The 17,489-nt window shown below is 40.2% G+C and overlaps 2 protein-coding genes across 2 annotated transcripts in view; both read right to left on the bottom strand.

Moving 5' to 3' along the window:
* The window catches only part of SLC35F1 (solute carrier family 35 member F1), a 446,439-nt gene that overhangs the window by 104,521 nt on the left and 324,429 nt on the right, over positions 1-17,489 (bottom strand). The window lies entirely within an intron of this gene.
* On the bottom strand, positions 2,026-3,732 carry LOC128586437 (succinate--CoA ligase [ADP/GDP-forming] subunit alpha, mitochondrial-like). The gene is made up of 2 exons (XM_053592228.1): positions 3,714-3,732; positions 2,026-3,179 (listed from the first exon to the last, which is right to left on the bottom strand). Exons 1-2 carry the CDS (start codon positions 3,730-3,732, stop codon positions 2,236-2,238), a joined length of 963 nt encoding a protein of 320 aa, XP_053448203.1. The 3' UTR covers positions 2,026-2,235.

Below are 17,489 nucleotides of genomic sequence, written 5' to 3'. Positions count from 1 at the left end.
TGCAGGCAAAAAACCTTTAGTATGTATTAGTTAAAAGCACTTCTTGGTCTTTCTTTCATTTTTAAAAACTTTCAAAACTACCTTCTTCTCATATGTGCTTTAAATTGCCTCATTTTTTTGAGATAAGACCTCAAGGGGAAATTCAGATCTTGGCTGTTTCATCTACCCCAATACCTTGCAGTCTGGCCAAATACAGAAATCCCCAAGGAACAGAAAATGTCTGAATGCCAAGGCACACTGCACTCATCAGGTTCCCCCCAGGTTTCCAGGGACTCCTACCTCAAAGTCCACTTTGCCTGAGCCAAAGATACCAAGGTTCACTTTTTCCTCCTGACACCAGAAAAAATCATATAACCTAGGTCCCTGGAGAAAAGTCTTGGGACACAAATTGCTCATAAAAATAAATTACCTAGGCAGTGACTGTCAATTATTAGCTGATCACTTTTAAGAGAATTGAGGGAGAAGGTAGCAAAAATCAAAGAACAAAAGTCACACATTCATGAAAAGGATGAAGTATGTCACCGATTACACACACACAAACACACATATGTGGCCTGCCACTTCTTTGTTTTTCTGTAACCACTCAGATGATTTTTGCATTGAACCTGGTTTCTCAGAAACTAGAGTGTGTAGGGAGGAGACTGTGCTAAGCCGGGTGCAGCGTGGCACCATCTCCAGGGGCCCTGAGAGATACTAAACTGTGTCTACTGTGGATTCAGATTCCTCTGGATGCCCAGGAGCAGTAGCCTTTTTAGCACCAGCGACCTGTTTCATGTAAGATAATTTTTCCATAGACCAGTGTGAAGGGGGGTGATGATTTTGAGATGATTCAAACCCACTACATTTACTTCAGATCTCCAGGCATTAGATTCTTTTATTTATTTATTTATTTTTTGTAGAGACAGAGTTTCACTTTATTGCCCTCGGTAGAGTGATGTGGCCTCACACAGCTCACAGCAACCTCCAATTCCTGGGCTTAGGAGATTCTCCTGCCTCAGCCTCCCGAGTAGCTGGGACTACAGGCGCCCGCCACAATGCCCGGCTATTTTTTTTGTTGTTGTTGTTGTTGCAGTTTGGCTGGGGCTGGGCTTGAACCTGCCACCCTCGGTATATGGGGCCGGCGCCCTGCTCACTGAGCCCCAGGCGCTGCCCCAGGCATTAGATTCTTAAAAGGGTTCAGGCAGCAATCTAGATCCCTCATGTGTGCAGCTTATGGTAGGGTTCATGCTCCTATGGGACTCTGATGTCACCACTTATCTAACAGGAGGCGGAGTTCAGGCCTTGGAGCCAGCAAGGACTAGCTGTAGATGCCGATGAAGCTTCACTCCCTCACCCACCACGCACCCCTTGCTGTGTGCCTGGTTCCTAATAGCTGTGGACTGGTACTAGTCTGCAGCCCCAGGGGTTGGGGACTGCTGCCCTGGAGGATCCATGCACATGACGTGCACTCAATACTAGGTAATTTCAGACAACAGTCAATCAACACATGTAAGTCAGTAATGTTTCTACTCAGGCATAGGCCATCCTGGGCTGTCCTCCTTAGCAGCAATCTTCAAATTCCCCTAGTTTCACAGAGAGTTCATATCAATTCCATGATTTCATCTTTTCCAATTCTCTATGAAAAATGCAGATTATATTTTGGATTCTACCCCTTCTTTTCAGACTGATCCATCCTTTTTCTAGTCAGAGCAGGGGTGTGATCCTTCAATTTCTTCAAGACAGCTTTTGGCTTACCATTCTTCATCATCCTTCTCCACTGCAGGCACATTCCACCCACCATCCCTGGAATGTAACATATGGCTCCTGTGCCATCTGCGAGGGAGAGACACTCCCGGAATGCCTGCCCTTGGGTTTCTAGCCCACGTTTGATAGAATTTATCCACCTGGACCAGCCGTGGAACTACCATAAAGGTCCTTAGCTACAAGGTGCCATGCATGTTAACTTACTCATTATATACCAGTAGAAACACTCCCTAGATGAAAAGGCTTTGCCCTGTACTAGTATTTCTTTTTTTTTTTTTTTCCAAATCAAATAGTAGATTTATTGGCTGCATCTGTTATATAATAAAGTGAAAATATCTCAATATAGGACATTCTCAACCTTGTTTTGGCTTCCCCTTGTACTGAAAGACCAGCAGCAGGCATATAGGGTGTCAATCACTGAACAGAAGCAATCCAGTGCTGGCTCACATGTCTAATGATTCATTCCACAGTTTTAGGAAACTGTTTTTTCTTTCATAGCATCTTCCTCTTTTCAAATTCCTTGTGGATGGTGGTTCCCAGCTGTGCAGGTGACATGCTGATCACAACTCCTGCACTCTGCAGGGCAGAGATCTTCTCTTTAGCTCCACCTTTTCCTCCAGCAATAATCGCCCCAGCATGACCCATCCTCCTGCCTGGAGGAGCAGTTAAACCAGCAATGAAGGACACTACAGGCTTGGCATTTGGACCTGAATTATGTTGCTTCAAATAGTCTGCAGCACTTTCTTCTGCATTACCACCAATTTCACCAATCAATATGATGCCTTCTGTGGATGAGTCTTTCAGAAAGATTTCAAGGCAGTCAATAAAATCTGTTCCATTAAACGGATCACCTCCAATACCAATGCACAAAGACTGCCCCAATCCAACTTGTGTTGTTTGGTGAACCGCTTCATAAGTTAGGGTGCCAGATCTGGACACAATACCAACTCTTCCTTTCTTATGAATATGGCCAGGCATTATGCCAATTTTGCATTCTCCAGGATTGATGACTCCAGGGCAGTTTGGCCCAATTAGCCTTGTTGTTCCCTGGCGCAGCAGTCTGTGCTTGACACGTACCATATCCTGCTGTGGGATACCTTCAGTAATACACACAACCAGTGGCATTTCTGCCTCAAAAGCTTCATTAATGGCGGCGGCAGCAAAAGCTGGAGGAACATAAATGACAGAAGCTGTTGCTCCTGTCTGTTCTTTGGCCTCCTTCACAGTATTGAAGACTGGTAAGCCCAGGTGCGTCTGTCCTCCTTTCCCTGGAGTGGTTCCTCCAACGAGTTTGGTGCCATAGTCCAAAGCCTGCTGGCTATGAAAGGTGCCCTGCTTACCAGTGAAACCCTGGCAGATAACCTTCATGTTTTTATCAATATAGAGATGTTTCCGTGAAGCTGTATAGGAACAATGCCGGATTCCATTCTGTGGCACTTACAAGAGATGATGCTTCAGATTCATTGACATACGGTATTCTTTTCATGTAACTGGAAACAATAGGGAGCAAGCTGCGCGACAGCAGGCGGGCGGCTGTTAGGCCACTGTTGCCCGAGACCATGGTAGCCCCTGTACTAGTATTTCTTACTTTACATAAAGAATGTGTTACCCCAAAAGGTTGGCATAAGAAAGACTTTTTTTTTAATAAACCATCACATTTCATATGTTCAGAGGTCTACAATGAATCATTTTTTAAAAAGGGAATAATTCCCTTTTAAAGTGCCAATCACACCCTAATTTAATCTTTTGTAAGTGGTGATTTTCTTGTTATGTTTTCATAGAGTGAAACCCACCTACATGTAATTTCATGACAACTGTAATAATTTCATAAGCCTATTGAAAATATTACCCCAGTGAGGCATGCCTGAACCCACACATACTTTTCCCAAGAGGAACTTTTAAATTCTAAAGGTACAAGATCCTTGAAGGTAGGACCATGTCTTATATCTTTTTGTTATTTCCAACGGTACCGAACAGTGTCTTATACATAGCGGGCAAGTAATATGTATGTGTTGAAGAGTGAATAAATAAATTAAGCATCTTGTATCATAGACAGTGGTGGGCTTTGAGAAGACTTTTGGTTTTGAAAAAATAAAAAATATAGAAAATTAATTGGCCATACCATGTAGCCACAACAACGAACTAGTAACTTAATAAATTTTTTATTCAAAATCATTTTTAAAAACAAAGTAAAATTTTTAAAAAAGCATTCCATAAAATGGAATGTGTGACGTCTTCACACTCCTTCTTCCCAATATTATTTCCTCCCATCTTAAGAAACAACATTAGAAAATTTATGCATTACCTCACAAACCACTTTGGGTATTATAATACAGTTATACATATTATATGCATATGTATGCATAATCATATATAACATGTTTTTGTAAGAGTTTTATAAAATTCATAACACTGGTATCACACTTTATCTATCATTTTGCAACTTTTTTTTACTCGACATTATATTTGTGAGTTGTCTATATTAAAACAAATAAGTTTGGCTCATTTTTTAAATCTGCAGAACAGCATGACACATTTTATTTACCCATTCCTCTCATCCCTGGACTCAAAGGTTATTTCCAACTTTTGCTATTATAAACGATGCTGCAATAAACATGTCTGTGGGCCTATGTAAAATTTACCAGTGCTGAAATTTACTGGTTTATAGAATATGCACATTATTCACATCCCTGGATATAACCAAATAACTCCCCAAAGTGTTTGTCTAAATTTACACTTTGCCAGCACTGTGTAAGAATTCCCTTCTCTCCTGCGGCGCCTGTGGCTCAGTGGGGGGTGGGGGGGCACCAGTCCCATGTACCGAGGGTGTCAGGTTCGAGCCCGGCCCTGGCCAGCTAAAATAGCAGTGGCAACTGCAACAAAAATGGCCAGGCACTGTAGTGGGTGCCTGTGGTCTCAGCTACTCAGGAGGCTGAGGCAAGAGAATGGCTTGAGCCCAAGAGTTGGAGGTTACTGTAGGCTGTGATGCCACAGCGCTCTGCTGAGGGCGACAGGGTGAGACACTGTCTCAATTAAAAAAAAAAAAAAAGAGAGAGAGAGAATTCCCTTCTCTCCATCCTTGCAACACAAACTGGACACATCCTGTATGCTCATCCACAACAGACCAGAAGGATAGTCTCTCTTCAGTTTTGTGTTTTGTGATCAGTACAATGAAACTTGGTGGTCCTTAAATGGTGGCTAGTACGGTGTTAATAATGTAATATGCCATAATTTGTTGATTTTAGCTCTTTGATATTAATACAGTGGATTCTAATTAAAAGCATAGTGAGAGGCACAGATTTATAGCTCTGAAGTGATAACTTAAACATAACTGGAGTCATCCTTGTTCACTGAACTTTAAAATTCACTGAATTTTAAAATGATGCCCAGATGCATCCAAATTTGCCTTAACTTCTACCAGCATGCTTACAATAATGTCACGAAGTATCCCACCCCTCAGTGGTTTTTCTTCAATACATCTGGTTTTAACTCTTTATAGATAAGATCAAGGTTAGATCCTAATTGCTTCCTAATGTAAATGGTGTTCAAATGTTACGAGATTTCCTAAAGTTAGGTATGATATCTATGTCTATAAGAAAACTAAATTAACTGTTGTCCTAAATGGTTCAGAATAGTGCTACTGAGAATGTGGATAAGTGTTGGCTATATGATTATTTCTAAATCAAGATTTTTGTAATTTAAATCAACAGACACCAGCTGTGGTGGTTCTAATTAGAAAAGGCAACCGTTGGAAGGCTAGGGAAGTGGGTTTGAAAAAAGTCAGGATTCAGGATTCAAGACTTCTGGGACATCTCTGGAGTGAAAAGAGTCTTTTAAGATGCCACTGATGGAACAAGTTAAGAACAACTGTCTTTACAGTTCATCCCACTGTACTCAAGATTCAAAGACCTAGGAGAAAAAGAAACAGTGGACTAGCTTGGATCACAAGCTCAGCTCCCACTCAAAGACAGAGTACCTTGCTACACCAAGAAAGAATGCTTAGGAAAATAAGGGATAATCTAGTTAAACTACAGGAGACTGGATGTTTATCAGCCCTAAACAATAAATATCTATTACAGGTGAGTTGAAAAAGTATATGCTTAATGTCTACCATCTGTGAGAAATAACCAATGGGGTCACCGAAGCCCAGTGGGCTTAACAAAGCCTAAGAGCCTGCAAATGAATTTGAGTAGATCTGAGGGATTCCTACCAATGGCAGTATCTCCCAACATAGCCACCTGCCTGCTTAAGTATCCAAAAAGGGCCTTGTAAGCAAGTGAATCTATTTCTTCAAGTGTAAATTATCCCTTGCCCTGAAAAAACTCTCTTCCTACTGTACTACCAATTCTTGCCAACAGTACAATAAATCTCAAACCTCAGAACCACCTTTGACCTTGCTCTCCTTCTGACCTTATCAGTTTTGAAACCCTGCTCATTCTCTCTCTCTCTATATTTTCTTTTCCCCAGTCATCACCTCTATAATTGTACCATGTTGCGTCTAGTTAAGTCTTTCCCTGCTTCTGACCTAAATGACAGTGCTAGCCTTCTGGCCGCATCTAATGCTGAGCCACTTGACTCCACTGGGTAACACCTACTAGTGTTGGATGATCTGTCCTGAATACGAAAGCTAAGAAAGGAGAAGGGTGAATGGGGGTGTGGGGGAGGACAATTCAATGTTGGAAGTACAAATGTCTGTGGCTCAAAGGAGTAGGGCGCCGGCCCCATATGCCGGAGGTGGTGGGTTCAAACCTAGCCCCGGCCAAAAAAAAAACTGCAAAACAAACAAACAAACAAACAAAAAAAGTCATATCTTATTGTCATTTACATTTTGGGTTTAACAATAGCCATACATCCTTACAAATACTCTTTCTTTCCTTGTATTTATGGAAATAGCCACATAGAAATTAAATTTACTCATTTTTTCTTCACAAATGGAAAACAACTAAATTCCCCAATACTGTTTTTAAGTCTTCTTTAAAGACCAGTGCTGAAGTTCCTATTGTGAGTGCTAAACTTGAAATATACTTTAAGGTCTATGTTAAAAATCCCTGAGTAAGGAACAGTCTATCAGTCAGAATGAGATATGTATCTACTAAAGGTCTGGCCACCTCCCTCTGAATAATCTTAACCATCTCCAACACACTGAGCTAGGCAATGAGGGAGGGAGACAGATGGTCTGGGGATGATTCACACACACTACTGTGACCTGACCCAGTCTAGTTCACTGTGTTCCTACTTGGGGACAGCATCTCTTATCTCTCATTCTCCATCATCCTCTGTGCTTCTCCTGGGGAGCATGCTCCTTTTGAATTTTACCCGTGACTATATATGGAATGGACACATTGGGGAGGATTGTTCTGTGGTCTGTGCCTCTTGAGCAACCTATTTCTTTGACTTGTGGATTGCTGGTTAATCAGACTGCCCAGAACCAAGAAAGCATGAAATACTTGTTATTTTTTGTGAAGGCATTGCAAATAGAATACAGGGCCTCCACCTGTTTCTGTTTTGTGTTGTTCATAGCACAGATCAAGTTTCAAGGTTCAGAAAGAGAATATCTCACTGGCTTCCTTTTGGTCATGCATCCATCCCTTAAGTGAGAACTGGAGTTCCCACAGGGCCTGGGATAGGGGATAGGGTAGCTTCCCTGACTAAGTTGTACTTCTGCTGGAAGTAGTAGAATGGAAACTTGTTGACTAAAAATGACTATGTCCACTGTGAACATTTTATTATATACAGTTCTTGTTTCCTTTTTATAATCTGCAGATGCTGGTGTATTCACCTCATTCTGAGAAAATAAACAGTTAATACCCATACCTGAGAAATCTAATTATTTAGGTAAGACATCAACTAAGTTCTAGGACAACTTTCCACTTAGTTGTGCACAATTCTGGCTAAGGTTAAACAAGGAATTTATTATAATAATGACCTGTTAATATCACTTGAGCTTCCAGCCCTATAGGGATAAGCAACATGAAAATACAAAAATGCTGTAGTCAGCGTGATATGTTCTTGGTATTCTTGGCACGAACTCTCCTTCTCAAGGGTATGTCCATATGTTCCTGGTTGTTGTTCTTTGATTGATCATGCATACTTTAAAACCTGACATTTCATAATGATTTATGCCATTCACCTGCTTCTTTGGAGTTGCACTTATTTATTTAGCAAATATTTATTGAGTGCCTAGTTGTACATGCATAGTTTATGATAGGCATGCAATAAACATTTGATAAATTGATGAGTGCAATGTTGGGAGTGTGAAAATGAATTAGACTTGGGTTTTGGGCACAAGAATCTTATGGTCTGGGAAGAAAGACAGGAAATAAAGACTCCTACATAACGTAATATGAGATGGAAAGTAATAAAGGTCAAAAATGGCAATGGAAACTCAGAAGAAAAAGGGCTTACATGTGAATAGGGTAGTATATTAGTTTACTGGGCTGCTGTAACAAAGTACCATAGACTGTATGGAGTGAACAAGTTTTTCTTGGAGTTCTGGTGGCTGTAATTCCAAGATAAAGGTGTGGATGGGTAGATTTCTTCAGAGGTCTCATTCCTCGGTCTGTCATTAGCCATCTAGACCCTGTGTCTCCCAGGAGGTATTTTCCTTTGTGTATTAATCTCCTCTTATAAAGACACCCATTATTTTGGATTAGGGTCTAAGCATCTGACCTCATTTTATCTTAATTACCTCAAATACAGGCACAATCCAAGATACTGGGGATTAGGAGTTCAACTTAAAAATTTGGGGAAAGGCAAGAGGCACACTTCAGCTCACGAAAGGTAGTCAGAGATGAATTCTGGAGGAGAGGCAGCATCTGGGCTGTGCCTCCACTCTGGTTCAGGTGTGGAACAATCACACGTCAGCTTACCCTGGCCAAAGGGGTTGGTTTGGGGTTAGATAGAGCACCGAAAAGACGCAATAGATTTCTACTTGAGTGACCAGGAAGAAGCTCTGTCCTTCCCCTAAATGTCTGAATCTGAAAGTTGGAAGGTTGGAGTTGGGGGATTTCTTATACTACATAATCCCAAGGAAAGAAAAGGCTTGTTTGAGAGTGGCAAAGCCAGAGCAAGACATACAGAAATCAAGAGTTGTTCCTAAGGTAACATCTGAGCTGGTCAAACCACATTAGACCAGTGCTACCTTTTAGTTTCTCCAGTATTTCATTTGTTAGATTTCAAAATATTAAAGAGGAACAAATGTTTTTGATACATGGCTGAGTCACAATCACTTAAATGTTCACTGTACCCCTTAGAGGGGTTTATGCCCTTCCCCTGCTCCCCATAGTCCCACATTTAATTTCCAATGACTTTTACTTTCCTCTTGTATTTGTGTACCCATCAGTTGGTTTCAGTTTATTAGAGAGTACATGTGGTGATTGTTTTTCCATTCTTGAGATACTTTACTTAGTATATTAGTCTCCGGTTTCTTCCAAATTGCTGCAAAAGGCATTCATTTTTTTTTTTTATGGCTGAGTACTATTTTGTGGTATACACATACCACATTTTGTTAATCCATTCCTGAACTAATGAGCACTTGGGTTGATTCCATATCTTCGCAATTGTGAATTGTGCTGTGTTAAACATATGAGTGCAAATTTTTTTTGATGAAATAACTTCTTTTCCTTCAGGTAGATACCCAGTAGTGGGATTCGTGGATTGAATAGTAGGTCTACTTCTAGTTCTTTGAAAAATCTCCTTACTGTTTTCCATCGGGGTTGTATTAATTTGCAATCCTATCAACAGTGTGTTAGCATTCCTTTCTTTCTGCATGTGAACCAGCATCTGTTGTTTTTGGACTTTTAAATAAAAGCCATTCTAACAGGAGAAAGGCAATGTCTCATTGTGGTTTCCATTTGCATTTCCCTGATAAGTAGTGATTTTGAGCAGTTTTTCATATATTTGTTGACTATTTGTCTATCTTCTTTGAAAAATTTGTTTATGTCTTTTGCTCACGGTTTAATGAGGTTGTTAATCTTTGTTCTTACTGATTGCTTGACTTCTTTGTAGATTCCTGTTATTATTGTTTTGCTAGAAATGCAGTTTGTGAATATTTTCTTCCATTCTATAAATTGTCTATTTATTCTATTGCTTATTTCCTTAGCTGTGGAGAAGATTTTTTAATTAAATCAAGTCCTATTTGTTTATTTTTGTTGATGCTATGTCTGTCATAAATTCTTCCTCTAGAATGATATCCAGAAGAGTTTTTACATTTTCTTCTACTTAAGTCTCTTATCTATCTTAAATTAATTTTTGTGAGGAGTGAGAAATAGGGATCCTGTTTCATTCTTCTGCATGTGGTGATCCAATTTTCTCAGCAAAATTTATTGAGTAGGGCTTAATTTCTCCAGTGTACATTATTGTCTGGTTTGTCAAAGATCAGAAGGCTATAGGGAGATGGTTTTATATCTGGGTACTCTATTTTGTTCCATTGGTCTGTGTCTGTATTTTCATTATGGTACCATGCTGTTTTGGTTACTATAGTATTGTTTGAAGTTTGGTAAGGTGGGTGGTATCTCCAGCTTTGCTTTTTTTGCTCAGGAGCACTTTGGCTATTTGGGCTCTTTTCTTTTTCCAAAAGAAGAGTAGAAATATTTTTTCTAGATTTGTAAAAAATTTGGTATTTTGATGGGGATGTCACTGAATCTGTAAATTGTTAACATTGATTCCACCAGTCCATGAGCATGAGATGTACCTGTCATCCATAATTTCCTTCCTCAGTGTTTCGTAGTTCTTGTAAAGATCTTTCACCTCCTTGGTTAAGTATGTTCCTAGGTATTTTATTTTCTTTGTAGCTATTGTGAATGGTACTGAGTCTTTGATTTGACTCCCAGCTTGACAGTTATAGGTATATAGAAATGCTACTGATTTGTGTACATTAATTTTATATCCTGAGACTTTGCTGAATTTATTTATCAATTACAGGAGACTCTTAGTGAAGTCTTTGGGGTTTTCTTTTTCTTTCTTCCTTTTTTTTTTTTGTTAAAGATGGGTGGCACCCGTAACAGCTCAGTGTGTAGGGCACCGGCCACATACACCTGAGCCAGCTAAAACAATAATCACAACAACAACAACAACAAAAAGCCAGGTGTTGTGGTGTGTGCCTGTAGTCCAAGCTACTTGGGAGACTGAGGCAAAAGAATTGTTTAAGCCCAAGAGTTTGAGGTTGCTGTGAGCTGTGACACCAAGGCACTCTAACCCAGGGTGGCAGCTTAAGACTCTGTCTCAAAAAGAAAAAATATATAGCAAAAGACAAATAGTGGATAATGTGAATTGGGGAGTGGAAGTTGATATTTGGGAATGTGGGGGATAAAGCAGAAATTTAACATTTTCCTACAAGCCCTAGGAGAGTTATGCTGGGGAACAGGGTGGTTGATTTGAGATTTTACTTGAATTATCTTGGGAAAATGCTAGGACAAACAAGCCCTTCTGTAGAGTGTTAAAATAACTAGTAGTTGACTGATCTAATTCTTCTTTCCTAACTTTCTATGTAGGGATACTGAAACCTAACTCAAATGTTTTATTTTTAAATTACTAACTTAAAGAGAAACAAAAATTTAGGCTTAACCAAATACAAATGGCCAATTAACTTGTGAAAATATAACCTGAAGATTAGCCACCTGGACAATCCAAATGAGGTGATTATATAACTGTAACCAAGCAACTATTGGATTTGGTTTGCTGTCTCCTGACCCTTGTAAAAAAGCCTTCAGCCCTGCTTGTGAATGCCCAAACAGAAATCACGGCTGGGGACTGGGTGCTGGTTAGGGATCCAGCATCTTGTACTGGGGGTGGTGAGTTTGAACCAGGTGCAGGCCTGCTAAAAAAACCCTCCAATAATATGATGGCACCTATGGCTCAACAGAGTAGGGCGCCAGCCCCATATGCCGGAGGTGGTGGGTTCAAACACAGCTCTGGCCAAAAACTGCAAAAAAAAAAAAAAAAAAAAAAAAGGAAGGAAGAAAGAAAAAAACAAATAATAGCTGGGGCATTTGGTGGGGAGGGGTGCCTGTAGTCCCAGCTACTAGGGAGGCTGATGCAAGAGAATCGCTTGAGCAGAAGAGTTTGAGGTTGCTGTGAGCTATGAGCCATGGCACTCTACCCAGCGTGACAGCTTGAGACTCTGTCTCAAAAAAAAAGAACTCCGTCTTTGGGGTTTTCTAAATACAAGATCCTATCATTAGCCAAGAGAGATAGTATGACCTCCCTTTTTCTGATTTGGATACCATATATTTTCTCATGCCTTATTGCTCTGGCTATAATTTCTAGCACTATGTTTTGTAGAAGTGGTGACAGTGAGCACCCTTATCTTCTTCAAGTTCTTAGTGGAAATGCTTTCACCTTTTCAACATTCAGTGTGTATGATATTGGCTGTGGGTTGTCACATGGCTTTTATAATTTTGAGATATGTTTTTCTATACAGATACCTGTAATTCATATATTAGTTTTCTTCACATAGTCCCATATCTCAGTAAATGATTTCTCTGCTTTTTTAATTCTCTTTTTTTGCCTCTTAAAATGACTCAAGAGCACCTTGTCTTCAAGTGCTGAGATTCTTTTAGATCTGTTACTGAAACTGTCTACTGTGTTTTGAAATTCTCTAAATGTTTCTTTCATTTTGTTAAGTTCCATTGCACCCTTCCTCATTTTGTCTAGTTCTTTGGTGACTTTTTCATTAATTACCTGAAAAATTTTTTAGCTTCTTTTGTTTTCAATTTTCTCTTCAATTCCATTCATCTTATTTGTCATCTATATTCTGAATTTCACTTCTATCATTTTGACAATTTCCTCAGAGTTGGTGTTTACTAGTCTGGCTCCATTGTGACCCCTTGGAGATGTCAATCTGTTTTGATTTTTCATGTTTCCCATCTTCTCTGGCTGGTTGCTTCTTATGTGAAACCTATTTTCTGAACTCATGGCTAATAGGTTTACATGGCACCTGTTCCTTGCTGAGAATGCTCCTGCTTAATTAGAATAAGGGGAGGTCACTATATGGTGCTTTTTCTCCTCCCTACCCTGGAATGTGGATGCAGTACTAGAGACATGTGTGTGCTAGAAGTCTATAACACAGCTTTTCTGATTTGTTCTGCTTAACTGTGATTGCCTCTGCTCAAGCCTGTGCTGAATGCTTTTTGTGTTGGGTGTTGAGTTGTTCGCCAGATAGTTGTAGCATGTTCAAGTTGGGAGCTGAGCAAGCATCTCTTTACTAAAAATGGTGGTGTTGAGATTGTTATACCCAGGGTCTCCCTGCAGGTATGACAGCTTAATGGGGCTATCCAGGCAGTTGTCATGGGTTACCAGACTATGGACATTTGCTATAACCAGGTTGTGGTGAACTGGTGGCTTGAGGATAGGGGTCCCTGGTGGGGCACTGGACTTTGAAGCAGTTTCTCTGGCCCTGCAATGGTTATGGAAACTCAGAAATGGGGTCTTGGGATCTAAATGCAGGATTGCAGTCTTGGGGATGGTCAGTCCTGGAAGGAGTTCTGGAGATACAGAGACACAGCTTCAGGCTCCAGTGTAAGAGCTTCAGAGCTGGGACTGGAGGAGCTAGAAGCAGAGCTCCTGAGCAGGGCCTCAGAGCCAGGAGGTGGGCCATGTAGGCTATGGGTCTGATCTGGCCTGAAGGGTAGGTACTGGGTATTTGTGGCCTGGGGGCAGAGTTGGGCTGGGCAAGGCTGTTCCATGAGTGCAGGAGTGGCCCTGATGCCACATACATGGGAAAAGTCAGTTCTAGTGTCCCAAGAATGGCAGTGTTCTCCCCACCCTTCCCAGGACCCAAAGCAGTCATCAAAAGCCTTTTGGGTTGGAGTCTGCTGCACCCCAGTCACTTCCTGCACTCAGATTCCATTGCACCTATATAGGAGAGAAGTGCTTGGCTCCCAGGCACTGGGTATACCTCAGAGAATCCTCTCTTTAGTCTACTCCCTCCTCAGTCTGGTGCTGACCTGGCACTACTTATGTGAGAGCTCAGGATGGTTTTAGCTGCTGCTGATCTGCACCATGCCTGTTGTCTGGTACAATGACACTGCAGACTCCAAACAGGTCCCCAGTCCAACAAGATGGTGGGGTTTTCTCAAAACTTGCACAGCTCCCACCGAGTGACCACACTGCCCCAGCACTCTATCCCCTTCTTCTTCCCTGTGCTTCCTTTCATCTTGTTCTATATATTACCCCATAACCTTTTCTCTTCCATACTAAGCATCATGTGTTGGTCTCTGTGATTTCACAATGTAGCTTCAGGGAAAAGTGATCCCTAAGTAAGCAACCGATTGCACTTTTCACTTCTTTCCCTGGGAGCGGCATGCTGGCAGTCTGATTCTAATCCACCATTTCCCCCTCCCCTGTTGTTTTATTTTCATTCAAGTAAATTGCATCTAATTTTTTAGTCACTTGCTACCATACGCATCCCCATAGGTAAATACCTTAAATCAGACTTTCCATAGATTAGGTGGTAAAATTTTAAAAGGGAAATATGACTTTAGAAGGAATTAGAATACACAGAACAAGAAACAGTTTATATATCAGCTGGATAGTTCTTAATTTTAATAATCATAATTAGGTCTCATTTTAATTATAAAGAGGGCTAATCACTCAGAAAGACAGAAAACTAAAATTGTCACCTTCTCCCATTTTATGGCAATCTTCTCAAGGTGGAAGAACTGTGAATGGTGCATGTTTGCACAATTGGGTTCCTCTGGTTCTTTCACTTCCTCTAACTGTTTTAGAATATCAGTGTTATTGTTCCCACAGAATTATGTAATAAGGATAGCTTTTATATAGAAGGCCACTGAAATGATGCTTGTCATTAGTTGGTTTAAAATAAAAGAAGTATAGATCAAATCTTTGGAATAAGAAGAATCAGAAATCACTTCTGTTCCTTTTTGTCACACAGATTGCCTTGGAGAATGGAACTGAGAGAAATCTTAGAAAATTAGAATAATATTTAAGATAATAAAATATTTATGAAAATTTTGACAGGATCATAGTACCAGTAACATAAAAACTTTAGAGATTATTTAAGGATTTAAGGTAATTTTATTACTCTGTAGGTCAGAGGTCAGTATTTTTTAGCAATTACCAAAACTTCTGAAATGTTATGGATACTAGGAAGTAGAAAAATCGGTTGTGGCTTTTATAAAATAGGCTTAGTTTTCAAAATTATGGGCATTCAAACAGTTGTCCAATTATGGAAGTAAATTTCAGTACATTCACTTGTTAGAATATTTAATAGTTATTTTAAAATGCATTTTTAGAAAGAGCATGTAAGAAAATGTAAAAATGGCTATGATGAAATATTCAGTGTACAAAAAACAGGTGTGAAAATTGTAAACACAGTAGGACTTCAATTATGTAAAATAAAAGTACAAACAAGAATTGTGTAGGGGCTGAAAAGTGTGCTACTTTTCCTCACCCATCACAAGGGTCATGGCCAATACTCCTATAACAACAGACAGACTCATAAGAGAAAAGCATAACGAATTTATTTACTCAATGTTTTATGTGACATGGGACCCTTCAGAAACGAAGAGCCAAAGACTAAGAGAAAACTATTTGTCTTTATGCTTAGGTGCATTGAAGAATCACAGCTGTGTAGAAATGTGATAGGACAAAACGTGTATGACATAATGCTTACCTAGCAAGGCCTACCTGTTCAGATTCTCCTTGACCTGATGGTTACCTAGCAAGGCCTGCTGGTTCAGATTCTCCTTGACCTAATGGGTACCTAGCAAGGTCTGCCTATTCAGATTCTCCTTGTCCTAATGGTTATCTAGCAAGGTCTGCCTGTTCAGATTCTCCTTGACCTAATGGTTACCTAGCAAAGTCTGTCTGTGCAGATTCTCCTTGACCTGATGGTTACCTAGCAAGGTCTGCCTGTTCAGATTCTCCTTGACCTGATGGTTACCTAGCAAGGTCTGTCTGTTCAAATTCTCCTTGATCTAATGGTTACCTAGCAAAGTCTGCCTGTTGAGATTCTCCTTGACCTAATGGTTACCTAGCAAAGTCTGCCTGTGCAGATTCCCCTTGGTGTCTCTGGGCAGTGTTCCTTCTTCTCAGCTATGGGGCCTGGAATGAGGTTTTCAAGAAATAAAAGAGAAGGGACAAGGGAAAGAGTGACTTTCTAGGTTTTATGGCTTATTTTGAGAAAGAGAGGTACTAGTTTCTATGACTGGCCTTGGGAAAGAGGAATTCTGGGAGAAGGAGGAAAAACATGGGTGGGAGACAGAAGAACAAGAGACAGTTAGAGACTTTGCTTCAGAGGCTGCTTCGGGGGCTTTTCCAGTCCTTCTTAGTTCAAAGCATACATCTTGCCAAAGTACCATACTTCGGGGGTATTTTTTCTGATTCTCAAAAGTAGAAAGGCTCTAAAGATGACAGCAAAATATAAACAGAGGTGTTTGTGATTAGGTGGTGGCACATGGATATACTTTCCTGTGTAGTTACATGCATTTTCCAGTTTTTCTTTAATAAGGATGAATTGCTTTCATAATTAAAAAGCACTTAATATTGCATAAAATAACCTGAGCACTCCAAATAATAAAAGCATTATTTTAAAAGACACTTCTCTTCACAACATGAATTTGAATTCTCACAATTTACAAGATTTATAAAGAAATTGGAGAATGATTTAATCCATAATACCAAGTAATAGATGTCCTGGTTAAAGGAAATAGCAAAACCGTTTGTCATTATTTTATGAGCATGGCTCACACTCTGCAGCAGGCTTTCATTTCATTACCAGGTGTTTTTGGATTAGAGAGATAAAATGACTTCCCAGGGTGACGGATGAGTGGAACACAGAAAAGAGATCATGTCACAACCTGGCTGAGTGGAGGGTACTTGCAGGGCATATAGGACAAGCTTCATCCTGGTTCTCCAGAGCCTGTGTGCACAAGCAAAGGGCTGAGTCCTGCATGCTGGAAAGGGGAGCATTATCATGGGGGATGTGGAAGGTGCGGGGACAGCCAGAAACTCCCTCCCTTGATGCTTCCATTTTCTTCTTTGAAAAAAATCCATTGCTCCCCCTTCAGGGGCTTTCCAGCTTTCCATTCAGGACAGAAATCATCACCCCAAGCCCAGAAGGGAATGACTTGTTGTCTCTGAGCTTAACTAGATTCTACTCATGCCAGGCAGCTAACACTATTAAATATTTATATGCTAAAGGTCTAACAATGGGAAAATGTATTTCCAGTGAAGGGAATTCTAGGTGGTGATAAGTAGGTAGTTTAGGTGGGGGTACGGTGGAGACAGGTAAAGTGAAATAGCAACTTGTCCCTGAAATCAGATTATATCAGTTTGTTTTTGTTCTTGCTGTGTGTTTTTTATTTACTGAGCACATCCTTCTTCGGAATGCTTCAGTTCTCATGAGGTTCCCAGGAAGGTCTGCTGACATTGCCCCTCCACTCTCCCTACGCTCCCATCCTTGCACCATCACCCCAACCCACATTTCTTGTCACACTGATGCCCACCACTAGTCCTAAGTTGCCTTTGAGTAAAGCTGTATATTTCATAAGTGTACAAAGAGACACAGCTTTTGTGGCTGGCTGTCCATGTATCATAACTGCTGAGAACTGCAGGAAATAATTCTAAGTCACGTTCTACAGAACATTGGTCCTAAGGCGTGTAATTTATTACATGTGAATATTCTAAAAGGATTTCTGTCTTAAAATTAAGCATACTAACCAGTCAACAAAACTAGTTCAACTCTGACTCAGTTATCAACTCTAGGTGATTGTTTTATTTTCAAT

Source organism: Nycticebus coucang, chromosome 5 (assembly GCF_027406575.1).
Source record: "Nycticebus coucang isolate mNycCou1 chromosome 5, mNycCou1.pri, whole genome shotgun sequence".
Classification (NCBI taxonomy): Eukaryota; Metazoa; Chordata; class Mammalia; order Primates; family Lorisidae; genus Nycticebus; species Nycticebus coucang.
The sequence above is the reverse complement of the archived record's forward strand: the minus strand, read 5'-3'. Positions and strand labels throughout refer to the sequence as shown.